This window comes from Erithacus rubecula (assembly GCF_903797595.1).
Source record: "Erithacus rubecula genome assembly, chromosome: 17".
Classification (NCBI taxonomy): domain Eukaryota; kingdom Metazoa; phylum Chordata; class Aves; order Passeriformes; family Muscicapidae; genus Erithacus; species Erithacus rubecula.
This window is the reverse complement of record NC_136669.1, coordinates 10,563,304-10,585,185: the sequence shown is the minus strand read 5'-3', so window position 1 is coordinate 10,585,185 and position 21,882 is coordinate 10,563,304. Positions and strand designations below refer to the sequence as shown.

Genomic DNA, 21,882 nt, shown 5'->3' with positions numbered 1-21,882 from the left:
GGCAAATGAGTGCTGAAGCTGTCTGAAACTGCCACTGTTGTTTGTTCTGCTTGGAGGGACTCTGAAATCCTGGGCAATGAGCAAAGAATTGAACATTCCAGCTGATGTCAAGGAACACTTCCATAAGCAAAGCTGCAGTTACCAACTCTAGTAAATTAAGTTCTCATGTGGTCACTAGCCAGATATTAAGAGAAGGTAAAAGTTGCTTTTACTTTGGGGTTGGGAAAGAAGTGCTAGGGAATGCATGTAATCTGTATTACAAAAAGAATTTCTTCTTCACTACTTAATGGTACATATTGATTTAGTGACTACAAGATGCTCTTCAACAAACTACTCAACTGCATTAGATGGAGCTATTACAAAAACACTTTTTTCTCTCAAGACCAAAATGAAGTTGTCCGAAAAAGTAAAATGCATAAACATTGTGTGCTGACCAAAAAGAACAGGCATTATAATGAGTGATAGACTGAATGAGTAGATTATACCTCCTGCAAAAAAGCAACAGGTGCATCATGTAAAACAAGTCAAGTATTTATCTGTTGTTCATGGCATTGGGAAGATCTCAGTTACATTCTATTGGAGTTTGAGGTGTTATTATTTTGCAGTGTTTCAGAGTAAACAGTACACTGCAAAGAGAAAAAAAATGGCAACTGGGACACTTACAGGCCACAGGGATATAAATAGTAAAATGGTGGGAAATTAAAGACAGTGGAAAGTAGGTACATTAAAAAGAAAAAAAAAAACCAAAACTGAATTGCAGTAACTAGTCTACACAAGAGAAAGTCCAAGTTAGAACAGTCCATTTTTACTGACACACAGTAAGTGCAGAAATGCACAGAAGGATGAATTTGGATCAATAGGAAACTCCAATACACTGAATAGTGCCACATTTTTTTCTCCAAGTACATCCTCTCCTCTTAAATTTGCCACCTCTAATATCAAGTCATCACTTCTGGTTTTAATCCCAATAAGGGTACTGCATTGCTTTTAAATGATACATTATCTAGTGTATTTTATCCTGGCTTTAGATGAGATATTTATTAAAAAGATACTTAAAGAAGTTCTTTCCAGTAAAGAAATAACATGCACAATAAACAAAAAATACTGAAGTAAATATAAAACTACATTGTTTGAACTACTGAAAATACAATGTTTTCCATCACTACAAGGATGGCAATCATAATAACAAAAAGTTCTCCTGCTTAGTAAGAATTTCAAGACAGAGCAAATGTGTATCTTTTGCATTGTTTATGGGCCGAGAGGCCATAATTCCCTATTTTAACTATTTCAGAAAAGGGAAATTGCTTCCATCTTTTATCTGCAGCATTAAACTGCTCCCCCCACCCCCAGCAATTCCTAGCAATACTAACATATAATGCAGTCAAAGAAACACCCCCTAAGCTCAGGTCTTCTCCAGGTGCTCTGCCTGTTTGCACAGAAAACAAAAGCTTGTGTTCCACAAACTACAAAAGGGACCTTCCTGTACTCTGCCTGCAGTATGATGTACATCACCATGAAAGTCACAACTCCTCTGAAAGGATAAAGGAGGCAAAAGGATCACCCAGGTCTGTTCTGAAGCTTTTATAAATACTAATTGAAACAGTCAATGTTATAATCTCATGTTCTTTATATATTACTTACCTTTCGTAGCTGATTTGTGAAAAATAAAGTCTGTAACAAACTGTTCATGTAACAAGTTGCTCCCTGGTTCTTTAAGCCAACATATCCTGTGTGTTTCTTTGAATCCCACCTAGAAAACAGTTTGTGGTTAAAAACAAGGAAGTTTTGTATTCTAATAATAAAGAGTGCTTGTTCTAAGGTAGTGCTGCTGGTTGGTATCAGCTACTCTCCATTGCTTCTGAAGATTCAAATAAACTACACTTCACTGCTGCCTGCCAGTAACAACAGTCCTTGCAATTAGATGCTTAGTGACTTTATCACTTGTTTTAAAAATATGTTCTGTATGGCAGAAAAATAATGTCCTATGAGAATGTCTTGGAGATCAGAGCTGTACTTTTAAGGGTGAGTCTGCACCTCTGTACAACCCCATTATTTACATGTGCCATTAACGAGAAAAAGAGAGATGAAGCAGTTTGACAACTGTAAACCAAGGCAAGTTAGACAGCAGAGCCACTGGGATGCACCTGAAACCCCAGCAGCTCCCACACCACAAATGCTCAGGCCAGAACTGCAGAGGTATTAAATCTCAAACCAACTCACACACAAGCTGAGGCTCCACACCATTTTGCTGACTGATGCAAACAGAAATTTAAGTTATACAAAATCTCTGTGTAACTATGAAAATACTGCCATGTGAGAATTCATCAGCTAGTAGTGACAAAGTGAGAATGTCTGATGGGAGGTACAAATGGCAATAACACAGAATACTTCAATGATCCCACACAAAATAAAAATACTAGAATTAAGAATTTTTAATACTGCCTTGTTTTTAATCAAAGATACTTACGCTACTCCGTGTGGAGCATCTGCTTGAACATAGACTTCAAAAGTAACTTTGTCCTCTTCTATAAAGCCTTTTTCAGGATCAGTAACTTCCTGTAAAACATAAATGACACAGGAACATGAAAAGTGAAACATGTAACATGATTGCAGTGAAGCATCCAGTTAGATATCACTTTCTAGTTTCCAAGCCTGAGCTATCATCAGTAATAAACAGAACACGAAAAACTGAAGAACACCAAAGCAGTTGCTTTTCAGCTCACTACATTTTAATTCTTTTTTTAGTGTCTCAGTGCAGAAAAGTTGCTCCTGCCTTTTAAGACTTTGAAGCAGTTTTCCAGTTTTCAATGATGTAAGAATTGGTAATCAAATGTTCTGCTTCTTCTGGACAGTACTCCAAAACCTTTGCAAATGCTTAAAAAGTTGTCACAATTCAAGAGAAACTTTAGTAGTATTATTAGGGATTAAATATACATCTACATATATACAAAGAACATATGGAAATGCAAGCAAATTTGTTGCTTCAGTATGTCATTGACTATCACAAAGTGATAACAAAACACAAGCACTCAGGAAGAAAATAATAATGAGAGAATATTTAAATTACAACATCAGTAAGAACACTCTACAAAAATCAAATTAATAGAGTAAGAAATTGAGAAGAAATCTACAGTAATGACAGAGAAAAAAATAACAGCTTGGGGAAAAAAACCCTTTGCTATCAGCATCTCAGTATGCAGGAGTACAGAAAAGTGCTCCTATTTAGCAATAGATTAATATATGTCCAATTACTTACACTCCAGGCCATGAAGTTAGAAAAGCCCCAGTCATTCTCCTTATGAAAGAACAAGTGACTAATACGACGACTGAATGATTTTTCATCATCCTTGTAGTTTATTATCTTGAGAACTGCTTGTGCATGACAGGACCATGACCTATAAATACAGAAGAAACACTTGAAACTCTTTCAAAACCAAGCTTTTTATAGTCCTTACATAATTTTTTTGTTAGGCATTTTTGGTACATTACTTTCACACACTGGATTTTTTTTTTTTCTTATTAGATGTTAATTGTTATTGAGGGCATGAACCTCTGGGGCTTTCTGAAACCACTTTATGAACCTGGAATGGAGATTTTCTTATGGCAACAGTGTTGACAAAGTGTGTCAGTGACTTGCAGGTTGGTTTAAGAAGCTGAGGGCTCTCTCAGGTGAGTTAGTTCTGATCTGCCTCACTGCACATAGATGGGCAACTCCAAGTGCTCCTGGTGTCTGTGGAGTGGGAGGCCTCAGCCCTTGGTAAGGAAAGGATGAGGAGCTTCTCCCCTCCCTCCCACAAGATCAACTCCCCAACACTAATTGTCTCAGCAGCACTTCTTCATGACCACTGGCATTCAAAACCACCCTGCTTGTGCAAGGCAATCAGTCTGGCACAGCTCAGACAAGGTCCTGTCACTGCCTCATGCAGTGGCACTGCTTGCTCAGCTCCACCAGCTGCACCTTGGTTGGTACTTCAGAAGATCACCTTTTTTCTGTAAATACTTGCACGGGAATCACACGTCCTGTGACTTATTAATACACTTACAACTTTTTCTTTACATTGTGCCCTGAGCACTCTCCTCTAAATTATAAAAATGATGAAGTGAAACTTATTATTCAGAGTAAACAACAAGCTTTGTGAGATTCAGTGCCAGAATGGAGTTACCCTATTGGAAAGATCACCTGAGAGGTCTGCACTTTTCCTGGATAAGCTGCAGGAATGTCCCAGAAATTTGTAGACATCTTTTAAATTTTTTCCATTATTTACAAAAGTGGTCAAAGGTAGTCAATGCTGATTTGCATGCAGGACTCCAAGAACACACACATGTTCAGATATCACTGAATTGAGTGACAAACTCCACTTGAGGAAAGGACTGGTGCCCTGCTCTGCCTGTACTGGTAGCAGTTACCTGTTCACATGTTTCACAGGGCAGCATTTATAGCTTGGCATAGTTAGAGAAGCTCCACTTTCATTTGAAATAAACCCAGAACTTTTTCCATGCCAAAAAATTTGTCAGTCAAGAGCTTCTCCTTCAGCAAGCACGTATCTAAATTCTACCACAAACTTCTAGTCACACAAGCTGATTTTAGCTCATCCTAAAGAGAGAATTATTCTCATACTTTGAGATTTAAAAAGGTGGGTAAAGGACACTTAAACTCTTGGAAGAATTCTCTCCTCTTGCAGAAAGTGAGGTGAAGGTTTTTTGGTAGATATTTACATTTCTTGCAGTAGATTAAGCAGTATCAAGGGAGGAGCTGTACAACAACTGAAAGTCCTTACGTGGAATCAGATTCAGCGTTGCACTGAAGGAAGAATCCTACGCTTTTCTGGTGGGGTCTGTCCGGGTAGAGGCGCGGCATCACCATGATCTTCCACGGCAAATTGCGAACGAAGCAGGGGGGGCTGAGCACTGACTCACTCAACCTGTTGAAGCGTTCCACTGTAAACTGAAATGTTGCTTCTGATCGCCAGCTTGTATCTGGAACACACACACACACCCCACTGTTTGAAACACCTCACCTTCTGCACTCCAAAATCACAACATCATGTAACATGAGTGTGTTTCATGTGGAATATGGGAAGCAACAAAAACATCCCCACCCCAGAGGGACAGTGAGCTACTTAATTACTGACATCTCAATTTCTTTATTTTGAAAAACACTAAACTCCATTCAGGCAAACATGGCACTGCAAGATGCATTCCTTTTGTACACTATTTCTTTAAATGCTTCCTTAGCAGCAGGATTTGTTAACACTCCAGCTTCTTCTAAAGCAGCAGGTGCAGTAAGACAGATATCAAACACCCTGCACCTAAATCCCAGCCCACTCTAACTCTTCTTGTGTAGCATCTCCACAGCCCAGTTTAAATCACTTCCCTGCATGAACCCATATAAATAAAGGAATTTCACAATCTGCTCAAATGCCCTGTTGATATCATGTCACCTTTTAGTTAGTTTGGGCTTGCAACAGTGTATTTTAAAACAGATTAATGCCATAGGTTGGTTGCTGGATTATTCTAAAATTGTATCAGTTTGCTGAAAATCAGCTTAAGAGCAGGGTCCTGGTTTTTTTGTGCTATGCAAAGACTTCAGAGATTTTTAGTGGTCTAGCACAAAATTAAATGAGACTGTTTTTTTCAAAGAGCTTATTTTGACATACACAAAGTAATTTTGCCTTCTTCCCACATACCCAGTTCTTCACCTACCACAATCTGTTCTGCTCCTGTAGCACACAGCTATAACAGGGTGCTGGAGACTGTGACAGCTCCAGCAAGGTGCAAGGCCAGGCTCTCTTCACTGTGACATGCCTCACAGTGCACTTGGGAAGGAAAAAACTTATCCCAACTTATCTCCAGGCCAGGGATGCACAAGACACTCCCCTCTTTCTCCAGTCTGACACTCGTGGCACATGGATTCCTCCTGGCTGTAAGGAGGTCGCACTAGCACACAGGGCAGCAGGCAGCACCCACTGTCACCCTGCTGCTCTCACTGCACCCACAGGGCATGCACAACTGAAGGTGTGCCACACACACAGTGACACCCACAATCAAAGAGCACTGAGGGACAGCACCACCGAGCCAGAAATCAGAAATCAGGTTGTGAAATTGTGACGAGGCACACAGCACAACCGTTCCTTCCACACACAGACAGCAGTCGTTTACTCAGCTTGGCACAGCACCAGAGACAGCACTGAATCATCCTTCCAAAACACAGGTGAGTCCTCATTGCTACCTTGCTTAAAAAATGGAACACTCCTGATTACAACATGCAACAGGGTAAAGATTATACACTTCATACACAAAATGACCAAGTTTTATCCACAACTGCCAGGGAGCTATGACAGATTTCATTCTCCTCCCTTGTGAAGAAGTTTTGAAGCAGTTGTCCTACTCCTGAACTGCAACACTGAGGATTTTTTTGTGTATAGCCTGACAGCCATAAACATTCCAATTGTCTCTTGAAGGTACTACAGCCCAAACCTGCTTCCTGTCCCCTCTGCTCCTGAAAAGACCTGAATGTTGCCCTGTCCTGTCAGCTTCCATAATAACACAAGAGTTCAAAGGATTACTTTCTCCTTTTTCCCTGCCTGAAAGTACAGCTAACTAGCAGTCTGTCACCTACTTAAGAAATGTTCTCTTCCCAGTTGCACTACTCACTGCCCGTTGACAGAGTGAAGAGCTGATGTTCTACACCCAAGAACCTGACAGGCTGCAGACAGAGGAGCTCTAACTTGATTTGCAGCCAGGATAAAACAAATCTGTAACACTTAACAACTTAAAATCAGTCTTACATCACACGTGTATCTCAAACCAACTTGAGGCCACCTCCCTTCTCACAATCACGCTATCAGTGCTTCTGGGCTCAGTCTGAGCTTCTGAAAAACGAGCCAAGTTTGCCTTCTGCCTCCTTTGATGCAGCTTTCAGAGCACTTCAGCACAAGGATGCAGCAGTGCTGCTACAGTGTCAGCTAAAAAATGCAGCCCACGCAGCATCTGCAGCTGCTTCAGAGAAAGTTTGCCTGTATTTCTTGATTTCTTTTCAGGAAAGCCTGTGCATGAGAGCTCACTAGGGAACTGGGAACTCTTCTCTGTAAAATATTTGAACAAGCACTAGTAACTGCTCCATAAAAATGCAGCCTTGTAACACAGGTCAACCCTAAAATAGAAGTTTCTTTAAAAAATAACAACCTGTCTTTCCAGTAAGCCTATTTTTTCTTAGCAAGTGTAATGGATTAAAGGAAGAATTTTATCAGAAAAAGAAGTATATAGCAAATGTGACAATTATTTTGAGTATATCAATAAATAAAGTCTTTTTTTGCCATCATGAACATGTCCTCCAGATGCCAGTTAAAAATTGTAACTGCCAGCAGGATAATTTAGTAGTAACTGGCAAGTGAGACTTTTATAAATCCCAGAACTACAAATTGAACACAAGGTAAAAAGGACTGATCCAGATGACAGTACTTGGAGATATTCCAGGCAATGGGCTGTCTTTGCTACGTGGAAAATATTTTTTCATTGATGTGATGAAGATCACATTCAGCATTTTCACAGAAGAAAGATCCTTCAAATCAGAGATCCAAATACTGAATATTATCCATTTTAAGGCTGAAGCACGTATTTAAATGTTGATACTTTTGGGAAAAGCAAATTTCTTTATTCTCTTAGTAAATGTTGCTACCTTGAAAGCGCACTGGAATTATTAAAATATTCTGAACATGCATTATTAATGGAGAAACTGGCTGAATATTCTATGAATATTTTAATAACAATCCAAATACAGCATGCAATAGCAGTGTATGGCTAAGACTGATGCTTCTGAAAGCCTTCTTGCCTCTGCAATTCTTCACAGAAATGAGACTTCAGGAGGTAATGGCAAAGCTGTGAGCTTATGTTCAGCTAGGGACCTTCTGTTTGAACTTTAACTTCTAAGAGAATTTATTCTATATGTTGCTTTGAATACTGATGCACTTGCAAACAAGTTTTGATCAGAGCCTTGTTTTTATTATTTTTTACTTTATTTGCAGAGGCTGCTATTCAAGCTTTTAAAGTCTGGTTCATTTAAGTCATTCTCAATACAAAGCACAGCACAGTACAGTCCTTCAGTTGGTTCTTTTTAATTGCTAAGACTTCACACAGAGCAGCAACAGGTACTGGTCACAGTGCTTGAGAGAACACAGCCTTATCTGAAAGTCCTGCTGGTGGTCCACTGCTGCTCCTGTTCCCTGTGTCTCACAATGCCTGCAGCCTGTTGCCTAGCAAAAGGGATGAGAGCTGCACTTTTTTTTTCCCCCCAATCTTATCAGTCATTTCTTTATGTGCTAAGCTGGAAGAACAAAATCACCTCAAAAGTTTCTTGAACTCAGAAAATCACCAGAAAGCTGATTTCTATCATCCAGCTGGAAGCATCAACCTTTCATCTTACTGTTCAGCTCTCACAGGAACCACTAAAGTCATTAATTTCACTGAAGAGGTATCTAAATTCTCCTCATGCATTCTGCATCAGCTCAGATTGATGCCCCTTGCCATGAGTAACAGCAAAAGAAAACTGCATGTTTATCAGAGAAGCCCATATCTCCCATTTTCCCTGTCTCTGGAATCTCTGAGCTGTCCATTACCCATGCACACCATGCTGCAAACCAGATTAGCAAGAGCACAAACAGCAAGAGAACAATTGCATTGATGTGTAAATAATGCAACAGCAAGCAACTAATCTGATTTACAAGACTTGGAAAAGAGGCATCATCCCCTTATGTGATGCAAGTCTTCAGGAATGTTTTTTTCAATTTAACATTTTGCAATGACACTCTTTTCTATCTGTCAATGCACAGCTGTAGCAGCACCAACATGTAGCCAGGCACTCCTTATTCAAATATGATGAGGAGGAACTATTATGGGTATTGCTTAATAATCCCACTTCAACCCTGAAGGATGTCCCACTGCAGAGTGGGCCCAAGCTCCTGACCATGCTGGAAGTCCATCAAGGCATGAGAGCTTTCACAAGCCTTCTGTCAAACCCCTTCAGACACTTCTCCTCAGTGCAATACCTTCAATACCCAGTTCTGAGAAGAGTCCAGCAGTTGGGAATTGACACAAACAGGTTCACAGTAGTTTTTTGGTTAAAGGATCAATATTATTCTGAATGAAGAGGTGAATATCTGATTACTTGCCAGCCCTGATATAGCCTGGCTTTCATCAGTCCCTATTTTGGCTAATTTGTACAGGTATATACAGACCAACTAGTGGACAAATCACTTTTCTAAGTCACCAATGTGTTATGTACTGGTTGTATCAACAGCAAACACTACAGGCTTTCCACATATAAACATCCCTACCAAGAACAGAACTTAAACAGATCTGTGCTAGCCAGTTGGTGTCAACCCATATTGTCTTTTCTTTCCACCCTCTAAATATCATGGCCTGACAGACATTTAACATCTTCTAGAACAGCTTTTGATAAGAACAGAATTCCCTGTTTCAGTCTCACCTATTTACTCAGAGCAATAAATCAAAACCCTCTGAATGAGATTAGGTAATCACACAAATAAAATTCACAGGCTAAGAAGACTAGGTTTTTCTTTCATTGCAAGACTCTGGTCATAGAAAACTTAATCTTTGCCAATGCAATGATACAGAGGTTATTCAATCATGCTTTTGTTCTGAACTGAAATCCTATTCTCTTCATGGAACATTAGTTTCTATCAGTATTCTATATTCCTTGAACACATAAAAGAAAGCACTTTTTTAACCTTTAACCTCAAACTTTGATTTTTCTGAAAAAAAATCACTCAATATTTTTGCACAAATCTAACTAAATGTTTAAGCCTAGTCCTAAATGTACTTTCATAAGACAGCATGGAATATGGAACTAATCCCACTCCTATGATGTTTCCCTTCTCCCAACTCAATTCTACTCTGTTCTTCAAAATGAGCAGTTCTTACCCATAGCCTTTCCTAAGAAAGGAAATATCATTGCACATTTTCCTCACTAAACATAACAGGTTTAGAAACTTGTTGTCTTTCTTTAAATATACCCTGAGTTATAACTATTTGATCTTCTGCAACAAACTGTACACCCTTATTTTCATTTAATGGACCAAGAAAAAGACTTCAAAAATACATGTCCCATTTATTAACAGGACATTAACACATATTTTTTTTCTTTGCTTTACCAAGAAAATGAGTCATCAGAACTGAGAGCAAAAGATATTCATCAACAAAATAGTTACCACTGACTTACCACATAAAGACAAAACCAGAGCACAGCTGCCACCTGACAAGAGAGCAGGACAGATAAGGATTCTAAACACCCTGAAGGAATTGTGTAACTGATAAAATTACTATTCAGAAAAGCCCAGCTGCAGCACCTTTAAAGGGCTATATCACAAAACATAACAATGGCCAATAGCACTTTCAGCAATTTTTAAATGAGTACCTAGAAAGAGTACAAGAATAAAATCCCAAGCCTTCAGAAGTCTAATCCCATTGTACAGCTATGTCAAAAGGATGCCTACACAGAAAGCCAGCAGCCATAACTACAGAGGGATTCATTTTTTTAATGAGCCACAGATCACAGGACATAGAGATTGACCATTTTCTCCTCAAAATCATAGAATTAAAGAAGCCAAACAAACCATGCATTTATCAAATATTTACTTACCATCTTCCATGTCTTCCTCAGTGTTGTTATGTCCGTCAGCCATCGCTACATTCCCATTAATGACAGGATTTTGAGTAATTCTTGGAGGATCATCTGTATCTCCAGCTAAGACAAAAAAAAAAAAAAAGGCATGTAAAAATTAATCACATAATTAATAATCAAAAATCAGCATTTTTGTCTCAGGTAGTGTTCATGAGACACATGAATGGTGCACACTTGCACAGAACAGCATTTACTAAAGTTACTGCTCAACAGTTGTACTGGCATGTGTCTAACAAAAATTCCCCATATAGGTGATTATTTATGGACGAAGAAAAAAGTCCACATTAATATGGACTACACATACAAAGAACATAAATTGACTTTTAAGTTTCCAAATGGTCTTACAGTCAGCATCTCACATCAGGTCTCATTAAATAAGAACTATTTCTTTATTTTTTCTTGCATTCTTATAATGCAATGAATTTTTACACAAGTTCAAGTTTATAATAGCAGACTTTCTAAACTAACAAGTTACTTTAAGACTTTTACAGTGTTATTTTTTTAAGAAAAAAACTGAAATTCTAATCAAGTCCAGTAAGATTTAAATCTTACTTGGGAAAAATTGAAAAGAAAATCTTTAAGGATTAAGGGACATTTTAGATATAACATTTTCCAGTTTCTAGGCATCACTGCCATTAAGTTTTGCTCCAGTGACCATTACATATGTAAATGCCACTAAACCAAGAGATATGAGACAATTCAGTGAACTGAAATACTGTTGTTTTGATTGAATAAGCACCTTCCTGATTCCTCCAACAACACCTTCCACTGCTTCCACACCAAAAGCCAGTGGAGAGTTTCAGCATGATTCCAGAAAAGTGGATATATTTTTGGATAACCCAAACTGGGTTTTATCATCAAACAATAAAACCTATACATTCTTGCAACCATCTCAAGGACAAGCACTATTTAAAAGACACTCTAATTTAAAAGGTCTGATGAGTTTCTCATTGCTATACAAGTTGTGCTATTAACTTGGATATTCTGCTACCATCTCAAAAGCCCCGAATCACTGATTTGTGTAACAGTTTTGTACCCAAAAGCTCCCCACAAGTTCGTGACTGTGTGCAGTGCCGGGAGTGCAGGTAAGGTTCCCAGGGACCCAGCAGGATGGCAGCTCCAGCACACGGGCCTGGCCGCGCCCTGGCCGTCAGCACCCTGGACAGAGCAGCGCCCGCCGCCGGCCCCGCCGCGCTCCCGGCTCCCGCCGGCTCCCACCCGGCTCCCATCGGCTCCCATCGGCTCCCACCCGGCTCCCATCGGCTCCCACCCGGCTCCCATCGGCTCCCGCCCGGCTCCTCCACCCGGCTCCCACCCGGCTCCCATCGGTTCCCGCCCGGCTCCCCCACGGCTCCTCCACCCGGCTCCTCCACCCGGCTCCCGCCCGGCTCCCCCACGGCTCCTCCACCCGGCTCCCATCGGTTCCCGCCCGGCTCCCCCACGGCTCCTCCACCCGGCTCCCATCGGCTCCCGCCCGGCTCCCGCCCAGCTCGGGCTGCCCGCGGGCTCGCAGGGATGCCAGGCTGCTGGCAGGAGCTGCCAACCAGCCTGGACGCTTGCCTTCTACCAGACTGCAGCTGAATTTCTGCTGGGCAAAAGGAACAAACACAAGGGACAACAGTGCGATCATCTCCCGAGTCTCTCAGAAGCCAGGGCTCCCACCAAAGGCAGGATAAGCCACGGGAGAAGCGCAGCAGCGTCAGCCACCAGGTGCTTCCCTCTCCTCAGAGCACACCATGCTTTTGCAGCCCCATTCCAATTCACAGCACACAGGAAGGTACTTTCACACCCGGCACTCCTATACTGATTGTTTACTCTCCTAGTAAATCCGCACAAGTAGTAACCTCTGCCCTCAGCGCGACAGAAACAGCTCAGGTTAGAGACTTACTCCGGGATTAGAGCTACGCTGCATCACGAACTTAATGCTCACACACGGCTTTTGGACACTTATTAGGGTGCGGCAGATCTCACTGAGGTACCAGTGATGGGGCTGTTGTGAAACGCTCACTGTGCAGCAGCCACGGTAACACGTGTGCTTTTCTAAAGTCTCAGCTTTAGAACAAAAGCACAATCAAGCATGACGTGGAGTTTTAACTTTGTAAGAAAAAGGTTTGCAGAAGATCGGCTCGGGTGTGGTAGAGCCCCAGGGGCCCCTTCGGCAGCAATCGGCACTGGCAATGCAGCAGCAGAACAGCAAGTTAAAGATTGACTACAACAAAATTATGGGGGGACAGGTTTGAACTCCTGCAACTTAAGAGCAGGAAAATGACAAAAATCACGAGAGAGAAGAGCCTCAATTTTATTTCAACATCCTGCCTTCCCCCCCCACTATTTTAACCTTTTAACAGCATGTGCTGGTCTGAACAGAAGCTGTCCTCTGGGTCACTGCATTCTAGAAGCACACAGCATGTTCTTAAAATGCAACAATTTTTTACAATAAATGAATACTAATTTTTTAATTTTTTTCCCCCTAAAGTTATCATCAGTTCTACTTAGTATCTGGAAATAAACTGAAGCAAACACCTGAAAGATAGCTCTATTCTTCACTAAGAGCTTAACCAATGTTATCTTTAAATAGAGAATTTAAATATTGACACCGTGTTTCATGGGGAAAGAACTGTCCTTAACTAATAAAGAGCTTTCTATGAGATACTGCTCTACATTCTCCACAAGTATGAAGAGTTAGAGATGATAGCAACAGCAATCAACTTAAACAGAGACAGTTCTGAGAGATACTGTTTAGTGATAAGACAAATGAATCATGATGAATGCCCCTGCTGCTTCTTCTGACATAGATGGACACAAAGTTCGTGATACAGCTTTCAGATATGGAAACCAGATAACACCAGTCAATGTTTTGGGCTACTGTGAACAAAGGAAGCTTTTAAACTGCTAATAAAATTCAACTAATCCTTTAGACAAACAAAACACAATTCCTCTTCCACAGATGCACCAGCAAGCATGTAACAAAATGCATTTTCTACTAGAGTGTTGAAAACCAGTAATTTGTGTTTTCCTCTCTTGTCCTTAAAAGCTCATAGGAAAAAATTGTAAAATCATACCAAGGTTTAATTAAGAAACATGTTTTCCTTTGCCTCAAGCAGAGGCAATGCTGAAGGCTTATTCAAATTATACATTACAGGATTAAGAAAGAGAAAAAAATACCTGTCCACACTGGTCAGGAAAACCTTCCCACCAAACATACTACTTAATACACTGCTGTTTTTAATGCAGCTTAAACCACAGTGTGTCAAAATCATCCAACCATGTCATCTGTCCATTCCCACATCAGAATACCCAGTTCTAATGATATCCCTGGAATAAATTTGAGATGCAGTCTATGAATCAACTGAAAATTAACATAAACCACGCCAATTAAAGAAGCATCACAACAAAGCAACTTTAGGGATAGGAAATGTTTTTAACTCTTTAAATACATTACTGCAATATTAAATTAATACAGTTTTCAATAGCAAAATTGCAGACACTGTAAGACTGTGTTGTAAGCATTTATTTTCTACCTCCCCAAAATGCAACACATAAACCTTTGTAGATATTCTTTTGCTACAGAAAGGAATGCAAGGCAACAGGAAAAATAGTGAAACATTTAACATCTTTTCTCTCTGTCCACAGCACCATGTTGCAAACAAAAAATACATCTTGAAGAGTTTACAGGGGGGGGTCTCTGAGTTTGGAGGTTACAACAACTTCCAAAAGAGACATTTCAGATATTAGTGAGTTTGTCCACAAAAAAGAGCTTTCACTTAGTTACTGAAAGATCATGAATGCTGAAATAAGTCTAAACACTGAGATATGCAACTAGAACCAAACTATAGCATGACAGCACAGTTTGGGAAGCTGGTAAGAAGTGTCAGTCACCTTAAACAGACAAATTACTGGATTATATATAAAAATTACACAAATTACTGGATTATATATAAATGACTCTGCAGGTGCACACTTCTCATCACTCATTTACTAAGTCTGTCACTGAAGTGTTGAGATGAAAGCCTGAAAACAAAACAGTTGTGGCATTTGCAGCATGGGAAAGTGGGATAGAGGAGGAAAAACCCAATTACATTCTCTGAAACTACAAAGTTCCCATATAATGACAGACCCTATATATAAGAAACTATATAAATGAAAAAAATCTGCTTGTTATGGACCATGAGCTCAGTATTATCATATTCAAATATTCACACTATTAAGCAATCAGAACTAACATAGCATTGGTGATTCAAAAAAACCCCTGTATTTAAAACAAAAAAAAAAAAAGTTCTGATGGATTCAGCCTGCTTAACAATATGAACTCAAGTGCCACTGTAAGATACATTGCTCTGTTGTTCTACTGTTCACAACAATTCAAATCTACAAGGAAGGAATCCCACTTTGCCATATTTTTTTCCTACTGATGAGAAAGCGGAAAAAATGTTGTCAAGTTCATGTGGCTTCTGCCATAAGTTAAATGCAGTTTTAAGACAGGAGCACTGCAGTGCTCTGTCCCTGAGCTGCAGGACACGTTGCTCAGCATAAACACGTGTTTGCAGTCACGTGTGGCCAAAAGCTAGAGAATGACTCCACAAGCACAGCAATTCCACTACAGCTGAAACTGCCTCTATTTAACAATGATGATGGCACTAAGCTTTCAGTCATGATTCACATCACAGCCATAGTCAAAGTCTGAAAGATTATCTATAATGTTTGTCATTAGCTTTTGGAGTTGGCAGCCACAGAGGAGAAACTTAAGCAGTCCCCACAGCAGGTTATGAAACATTTGTTTCCTTTTGAGGTTAAGGAGACCACAGTGGAGGAGTAATAGTGATACTAAAAAGTTGGTTACAGTTATCACACACATCCCTCTCACCGGCAATCACTGGTACTGAGGGTTTTTACAGTCCCTGCAGACAGCTTGCACAGCCCTGCATGCAGCAGGGCCACAGCAATCCCAAAATGAGCAGGCAGTTGCACCAAGGGCAGCATCAGCAGCTGAAGGCAGTCACTCACTCACTGCTGGCAGCAGCCTGAAGAACACCATCAACTTTCACATCCAAGGTCTTGCTTTTAGTGGGGAAAGCAGAAAACAACACGACTTTCTCCTCTTCTGCTGGACTAAATGGACATGCCAGAATAAAGGTCATTGTGAAAGTTCTAAAAGGGCATTTTTATTTTTGAATACAAATACAACACTATATACAGATATAATAAAGGGGTGTGTGTGTGAATTCCAGTGGATGAGTGAACCTGCAGTAAACACTATGAAAAGAACTTAACGAGCAAAAATATCAGGTGGCAGGAGATAAGAATAAAATCAGAGAATGCAAATGAGCAAAGTCCATGCTGTAGCAGTCAACCTACATCAGCATCAAGGACACCCAGGGCATGCTCAACACACAGCCCAGGTCTAGCTTTGCATCTCAGTGTCAGGACTCAAAGCTGTCACACCCCTCAGGGCAGCCCAGCAGAGCCATGGTTCTCTGCACTCACTACAAACATCTCTTCTATTGTAGAACAAATCACAATCTCTTCAAAAGTTTTTTAAAAATATTATTTTAAAATGCATCAGTATTTTAAATAAACATCTAAAAGCTTATTTTAGTGCATAGTTTAAAATACCAGCCTGACATGGATAATAGCACACAAGTAAAAAAAAAAATTAAGAAATCTCCCCTGCTAGAAATCATAATGAATAAACATTCTGTGATTTCAAGTGCTATAGTAAACATCACCTCTTTAACCACCCAACAGATCCTTGCTATTGTAGCTATACACAGCATATCAAAATACACAATTGAGACATCCCTAGAGCAAGCAGTAAATGCCACACTTTCCAAAGCAGTTACCAAACCATGGTGGCGCAAAGAGGACACTAAAGAGACTCAGAAAGCAAGAATATGACTTCTTGAAAGCAAACAAGAAAGTTAGAAAAAGGTGAAGAGGATGATGAACAAATACCTGCCTTGAGCTGGAAGAAGCAATGCCAGCAGATGACTTCCCAGCTCTGCTGAAGAGACTGCCCAGACCACGCCTGTAAGGGGGCTGCAGGCACTCCGTGGAACGGGATTTTATGGGGCTCTAACAGCTCACAAGAAAACTTGTGGGCTCCAGCAGCTTGTTTCTCCACAAGTCTGGAAACCATTGCTCTGAATGCCAGATGAATAGAGTGGCTCCCAAGAGGGCAGGGTTTAAAAAGAACAAACAAAAACCAACCAAAGAAAAAAATCAAATATCCAGGCCAAAACAACCACACATACCAAAATTAGCCCAACAAGCTCCCACCTCCACGATCTGAATGTAATTCATTTACTATTGTCAATCTTTGAACTACTAGAAGTGTTCAGAGCAAAAATTTCCCCTCACTTGCTCTGAAAGAACCCAGCTTTTCCAAGTAAGAGAAACTATTTGGCCTCTAATCCCTACCTGCAGCTAGAATACAAACACCACTTACTGCACAAAGGGACTCAAGAGAAAAGGAATTAAATGAAAAGCATTCTACACAGTTTCATTTTTCCAAGACAGTCCCAGGTTGCTATAATGAAAAATCTGAAGAGGAATCAAGCAATTTCTGTGCTGTGGCTGCCTTTCAAAAGGTATCCACAGATAAAGCAATTCACCTCAAACATATCAAGGTATCAAACAGCAATGGAGACTGAGATTAATTTGGCCAGAAGAATGGGAGGAGGGGAAAGGGAAGTAAATAAACCCCAATGATCCTATGGATCAAGATGCAGGTAACTGCTGTCATGGATGTTTCCACTACTTGTAAATATTATGTCATTTGTCTTAGCAGTTAGAAGTTCATTCTCCCATTAGCAAAACTGTGTAAAATTTGCTTTGGCCTCATTTTTTTTTTTTTTTTCTTCAAGGTTCATTACTTGATCCAGTGCCAAAAGGTGTATCTAGAAATGTTTGTATCTTAACAAGAAAGTCATGATGTATAATGACTAAGTCTTAAGGGGAAAAAGCTCCTAGAGAAGTATTAGGAGGCAGAGCTAAGCTTACAGTCTAAGGGAGAAAGGTATTAGGGGCATAGAGAGAGAGGAAACTTCCAGCTAGGGAAACAAGGTTTAAAGATCTTCAATCCTTTCAAAATTTGCTCTATTACATTTAGAAAGGAAGGAGAAAATACATTTATTTACTAAAGAGCAAGTAGCCAACATTAAATCTTAAAAAAACCCCAAACCAAAACAGTATTATACGGAAGTCTCTTGCTCTCTAATTGTCATCTGAAACAAGTAATTACTGCATTATTGACTGGGAATTGCAAATCTCCCACAGTAGGAGATGATGTTACACAAGACAGCAAATGAAGAACTGGGATGGGACAACTTCCTGGAAGCAGACTCATCTCTGCCGTGCCTACAGAATATGTAGCAATGACTAGACAGACAGTAACAACACTGCAGCCACCACTTACTGCACTGATCAATCACTATGTGCTGCTGCCTTGCACTCCCATCTCTGGGTCTGCCCGGCCACACAGGACATTTTGACAAAGTACAGGATGGCCAGACTGGTTTCTAACTGTGCCAATGTAACTAATGAATGGGAACAAAATTGTATTAATAGATTACATTATTGTTGTAATCTTAGATAAAACAAAGCAGCTACACTCTAACAAGCCATTGAACAACAGGAATGAACAATACCAGTTTGTAAGGTAAATAGTATCAGAAGCTTCACCCCACCGATACAGTTATCTTCATGGGAAAACAAACCAGAGGTACAATGTAACTTTGTGGATGGAAAAGAGTTGAGAACAAATAGCCAATGCAGAATCTGCTCCATAGCTAAGCAGTTTGCTGCAGCAACTCTTCTATTTGCTGATCTTCAAAGACAGGAGCAGTCTGATGGCACTTTACAAAACAAAGCTCTTAAATGTTTTAGAAATGTGATTAACTTCCTGCTGTGACTTAAAAAAAAATTTATGGTATTATCAACATAACCATTCAGTGGACTTTAGGCTGTCATTAAAGAAGTCACCCCAAAAATTTACTGAAACCAAGAGTGATTAAATTACCTGCTTTCAGCAGTTTAACCCTTTGAATAATTTAGTGTCAGATGAAAGACTGAACTACAGTTCAGTCTGGACACTGACAACACACCCATAATTATCCAACAAATTTGCAACTTTATGCTCTTGGTGAAGAGTGTGTATAGGCAGCCTTCACATTTCAAGGGATCTTTTAAGCCCCAGTATAATAACTGGGATAGACAGCAGCACTGGCATGAGTTTTTCTTCAGTACAGTGAAATTATTTAGCAGAGGATACCAACCTGCTTGTCTCATTATCCTGGCTTTATGCATTATACAGTGTCATAACCTCTTGGCAGTCACAAGGACAAGAGAAGGTCTGCTGAAAAATCTTTCACAGTTCCTTTCCTTAGTATGAAGAATTTTCTTAGCTATTTTAGCTTAGGCCATGATTCTAGTAAACTATCATATCGGGAAGAAAGGCAGGAAGACTGCTTCTGGCTAGCCTGTAATACTCAAAAACAGTAACTAGAACAGTTGACAAGATACATTATTTTCTTCCATGATCATGAAAGGCAGAAACATCAGAAGTGTCATGACCTATTATGGCAGCAGCTCCTGGACTTGCACTACCTTTTCCTTGCTGTATCTAGAGCAGCAAGGCTCCACAAGCAGCTAGCCCAACTCGTCAGGTCTTGTCTCTGCACATTCCATGGATGGCAGTGTGATTACATCTCCTGCGGGACGGGCACTCGGTCCCAACCTACGGAACACACCCTAAACAATGTGTTTTTCCAGGATCACACCCCTCTTTATGTTTTACTGCTCTACTGAGTAATGGCCTTCTCTACTGCAACAACAAAGGCTACCATCTGGGGCATCACTAGGGAGGCTGCAGAAAAAAGGAAGTTCTGAAAGAGGGAAGAAGAGGATGTACCCTCAGCTGGAGGCAGGGCAGCCCAAGAGCCACAGAGTATTTCTGTTTGTGTGACTATGCCCAGCATGCTACAGTGCTGTGGACACGTTCTTGATATGTTTAAGACAATTAAAAAGCAATTAAAATGAGAATATTTGGATAATAATATAAGCACATTATGGAATTAGTGATTCTGCTCTCATTAGCACCTCTCTCTTTCCTTGTGGAAGTCTAGAAAAGCACACACCTCCACCACCTGGACCAGCACAATTTTTATTATTCATATACATAAATTTTTCAGAACTCACTTCTGTATCATTTTGGATGAGTACAATCCACAGTCTCAGAGAGTCTTGGGGTACATCTATTTAAATGAATATAATAACTGAACACTCACAACATGCTTAAGCAGCAAAAAGGTTTTGCACATTTACCAGTAGCATGAAACATTGCCTTACATGGGTATGATCACACACACCACTTGCCCAAACCAGCTCTGAAGGTACACTGCTCCTGCGCAGTTCCTTTGCTACAGAGTCAAAATATTATTCAGCACTATTGCAGATTCTGTAACTCTCTTTTGAGACTAGATCCATCCTTACAGCAAGTGCTAATTGCACTGCTCACTCCTGAACTCAGCCTTGAAGCACGCTGAGTTTTGCTCACAATAGCAGTAGCACATGCAAAGTAGCTTGTATGTATTTTCCTAATAGTGACATGATTTTTTAACTGTTGAAATACTATTGATCTGTCCATGTTGGTTTAAAAGCAAAATTAATTTCCTAGTATAGAATAACATTGGGTATGTTGGACTTGCACTGGAATTAATTTTATAGGCACTGAGAGCAAAAAATATAAACCACCTACTTTAGCCTCATCTTTTAATTTACCTTTTCACAAAAAAAGATCACTCCAAGCCACAGAAACTGTGCAATGTACCCAAACCCCTCACATTTAGGGATCTAACACCTCTGGCACTTCTTCCTCTTATTTTCAGTAATGCTTTTAAAGGTCTTCCTTTATTATTGCAGTTTTGCTAACACTGATCCTGTTTTCCCTCTTCTTCCTTATGGTCCCAGCTGTGCAGAGAAATGGATAGATATGTAAGGTATTCCAGGCTCACAGAATCTGACTCAGTAGTTGCAGGTAGGTGATAATTCTAGACTAGGCTTTAGTGAGGAGAGGGAAAGCCAAATCAACCAGATTCAGGAAAATAACATTAAAAACATATAAAACTGTGAAAGACCAGGCAAGCACAGTTAATTGTGTTTCCTGACAACACACAAGCTCAAATCCAGACTTCTTTGCTGCATAGTAAAGGAGTCAAAATCAAATATGCTCACAAGAAAGTACTCCTTCGAGGATAGCTGTGGAATGTGTTTCAGAGGTGGATGTTACAGCAAACAACCTGAAATCCCAGGCCAAAGCATCTCTATCCAAACTTGATCTGGTAATCCCATGGAAAATCTAGAAAAATGCAAAAACTGTCCCTGAGGACACAAGGAGTGGTGATCTCTGCCATACCACTGGATGCATACACTGCCCAGTTGAGATGCACAACTGGAAGATCTCAGTAGCACAGTATCTTACTACATTTTTACTGAGGTGGTGGATTCTGCAACCAAGAACCACTACAGGCTCTAATTAGCACAGTGCTCTGAGTACTTGAGCAATCTGAAATGTAACAGGGAAGCAGAAAGATACTGTTTATACAGAAGAACCATAAAGCAAGCCTGTCGTGTGTGCTGGTTTGGATTCTTCATGACTAGAGGGGGATATGGGATTTTCTACTACTTATAGTACACAAGGGACATTGTATTAAATTACCAGAAGGAAGTTTAAAGAAACAAAATCTGCTCTTCAGACTTCTAGCACATCTTTCCTCAATTATCCAGGACCCTTCCTTCCTTCTAATCAGACAATACCACTGAACAGCCACTTGATATCTTGTACCATCTTTATTTTCCTTGTTGTAACTTTTTTACTTCTCCTATATCTTTTCAAGATAGAGGGAAGCAAGGCTGTTAACCAGGCTGCACTCAGTGTTCGAAATGCAGCAGCACATTGAATGTACACAAAGCATTTATTATTCCCAGTTCACTTCCAAAGGCAATGCAGTGAAAGGAAGAAGATTCTATGAGGAGCAGTGAAAAGGTACAGAGGCAGCACGGCCAGCCTCAGACACCCTCGGGGTGTGCACAGCAGGGAAGGGAACTCGCCCTCCTTCCCCTGCACTCATGTTTAACATCAGCATCTGCCACTGACAGACCTCAACACACCAGGTTAAACAACCTTT

The 21,882-nt window shown here is 40.2% G+C and overlaps 1 protein-coding gene across 5 annotated transcripts in view; it reads right to left on the bottom strand.

The window, feature by feature from the left end:
- The window catches only part of USP7 (ubiquitin specific peptidase 7), a 67,262-nt gene that overhangs the window by 26,995 nt on the left and 18,385 nt on the right, over window positions 1-21,882 (bottom strand). For 4 of the 5 annotated variants that reach the window (XM_079320720.1, XM_079320719.1, XM_079320718.1 and 1 more), the window contains exons 2-7: window positions 10,658-10,762; window positions 10,238-10,270; window positions 4,779-4,977; window positions 3,257-3,395; window positions 2,468-2,556; window positions 1,642-1,750 (exon numbers count right to left, since the gene is read on the bottom strand). In XM_079320720.1, coding sequence (XP_079176846.1) covers window positions 1,642-1,750; window positions 2,468-2,556; window positions 3,257-3,395; window positions 4,779-4,977; window positions 10,238-10,270; window positions 10,658-10,762 — 674 coding nt within the window. The remainder of the gene's footprint in view (window positions 1-1,641; window positions 1,751-2,467; window positions 2,557-3,256; window positions 3,396-4,778; window positions 4,978-10,237; window positions 10,271-10,657; window positions 10,763-21,882) is intronic. The other variant, XM_079320721.1, reaches the window with a different exon arrangement.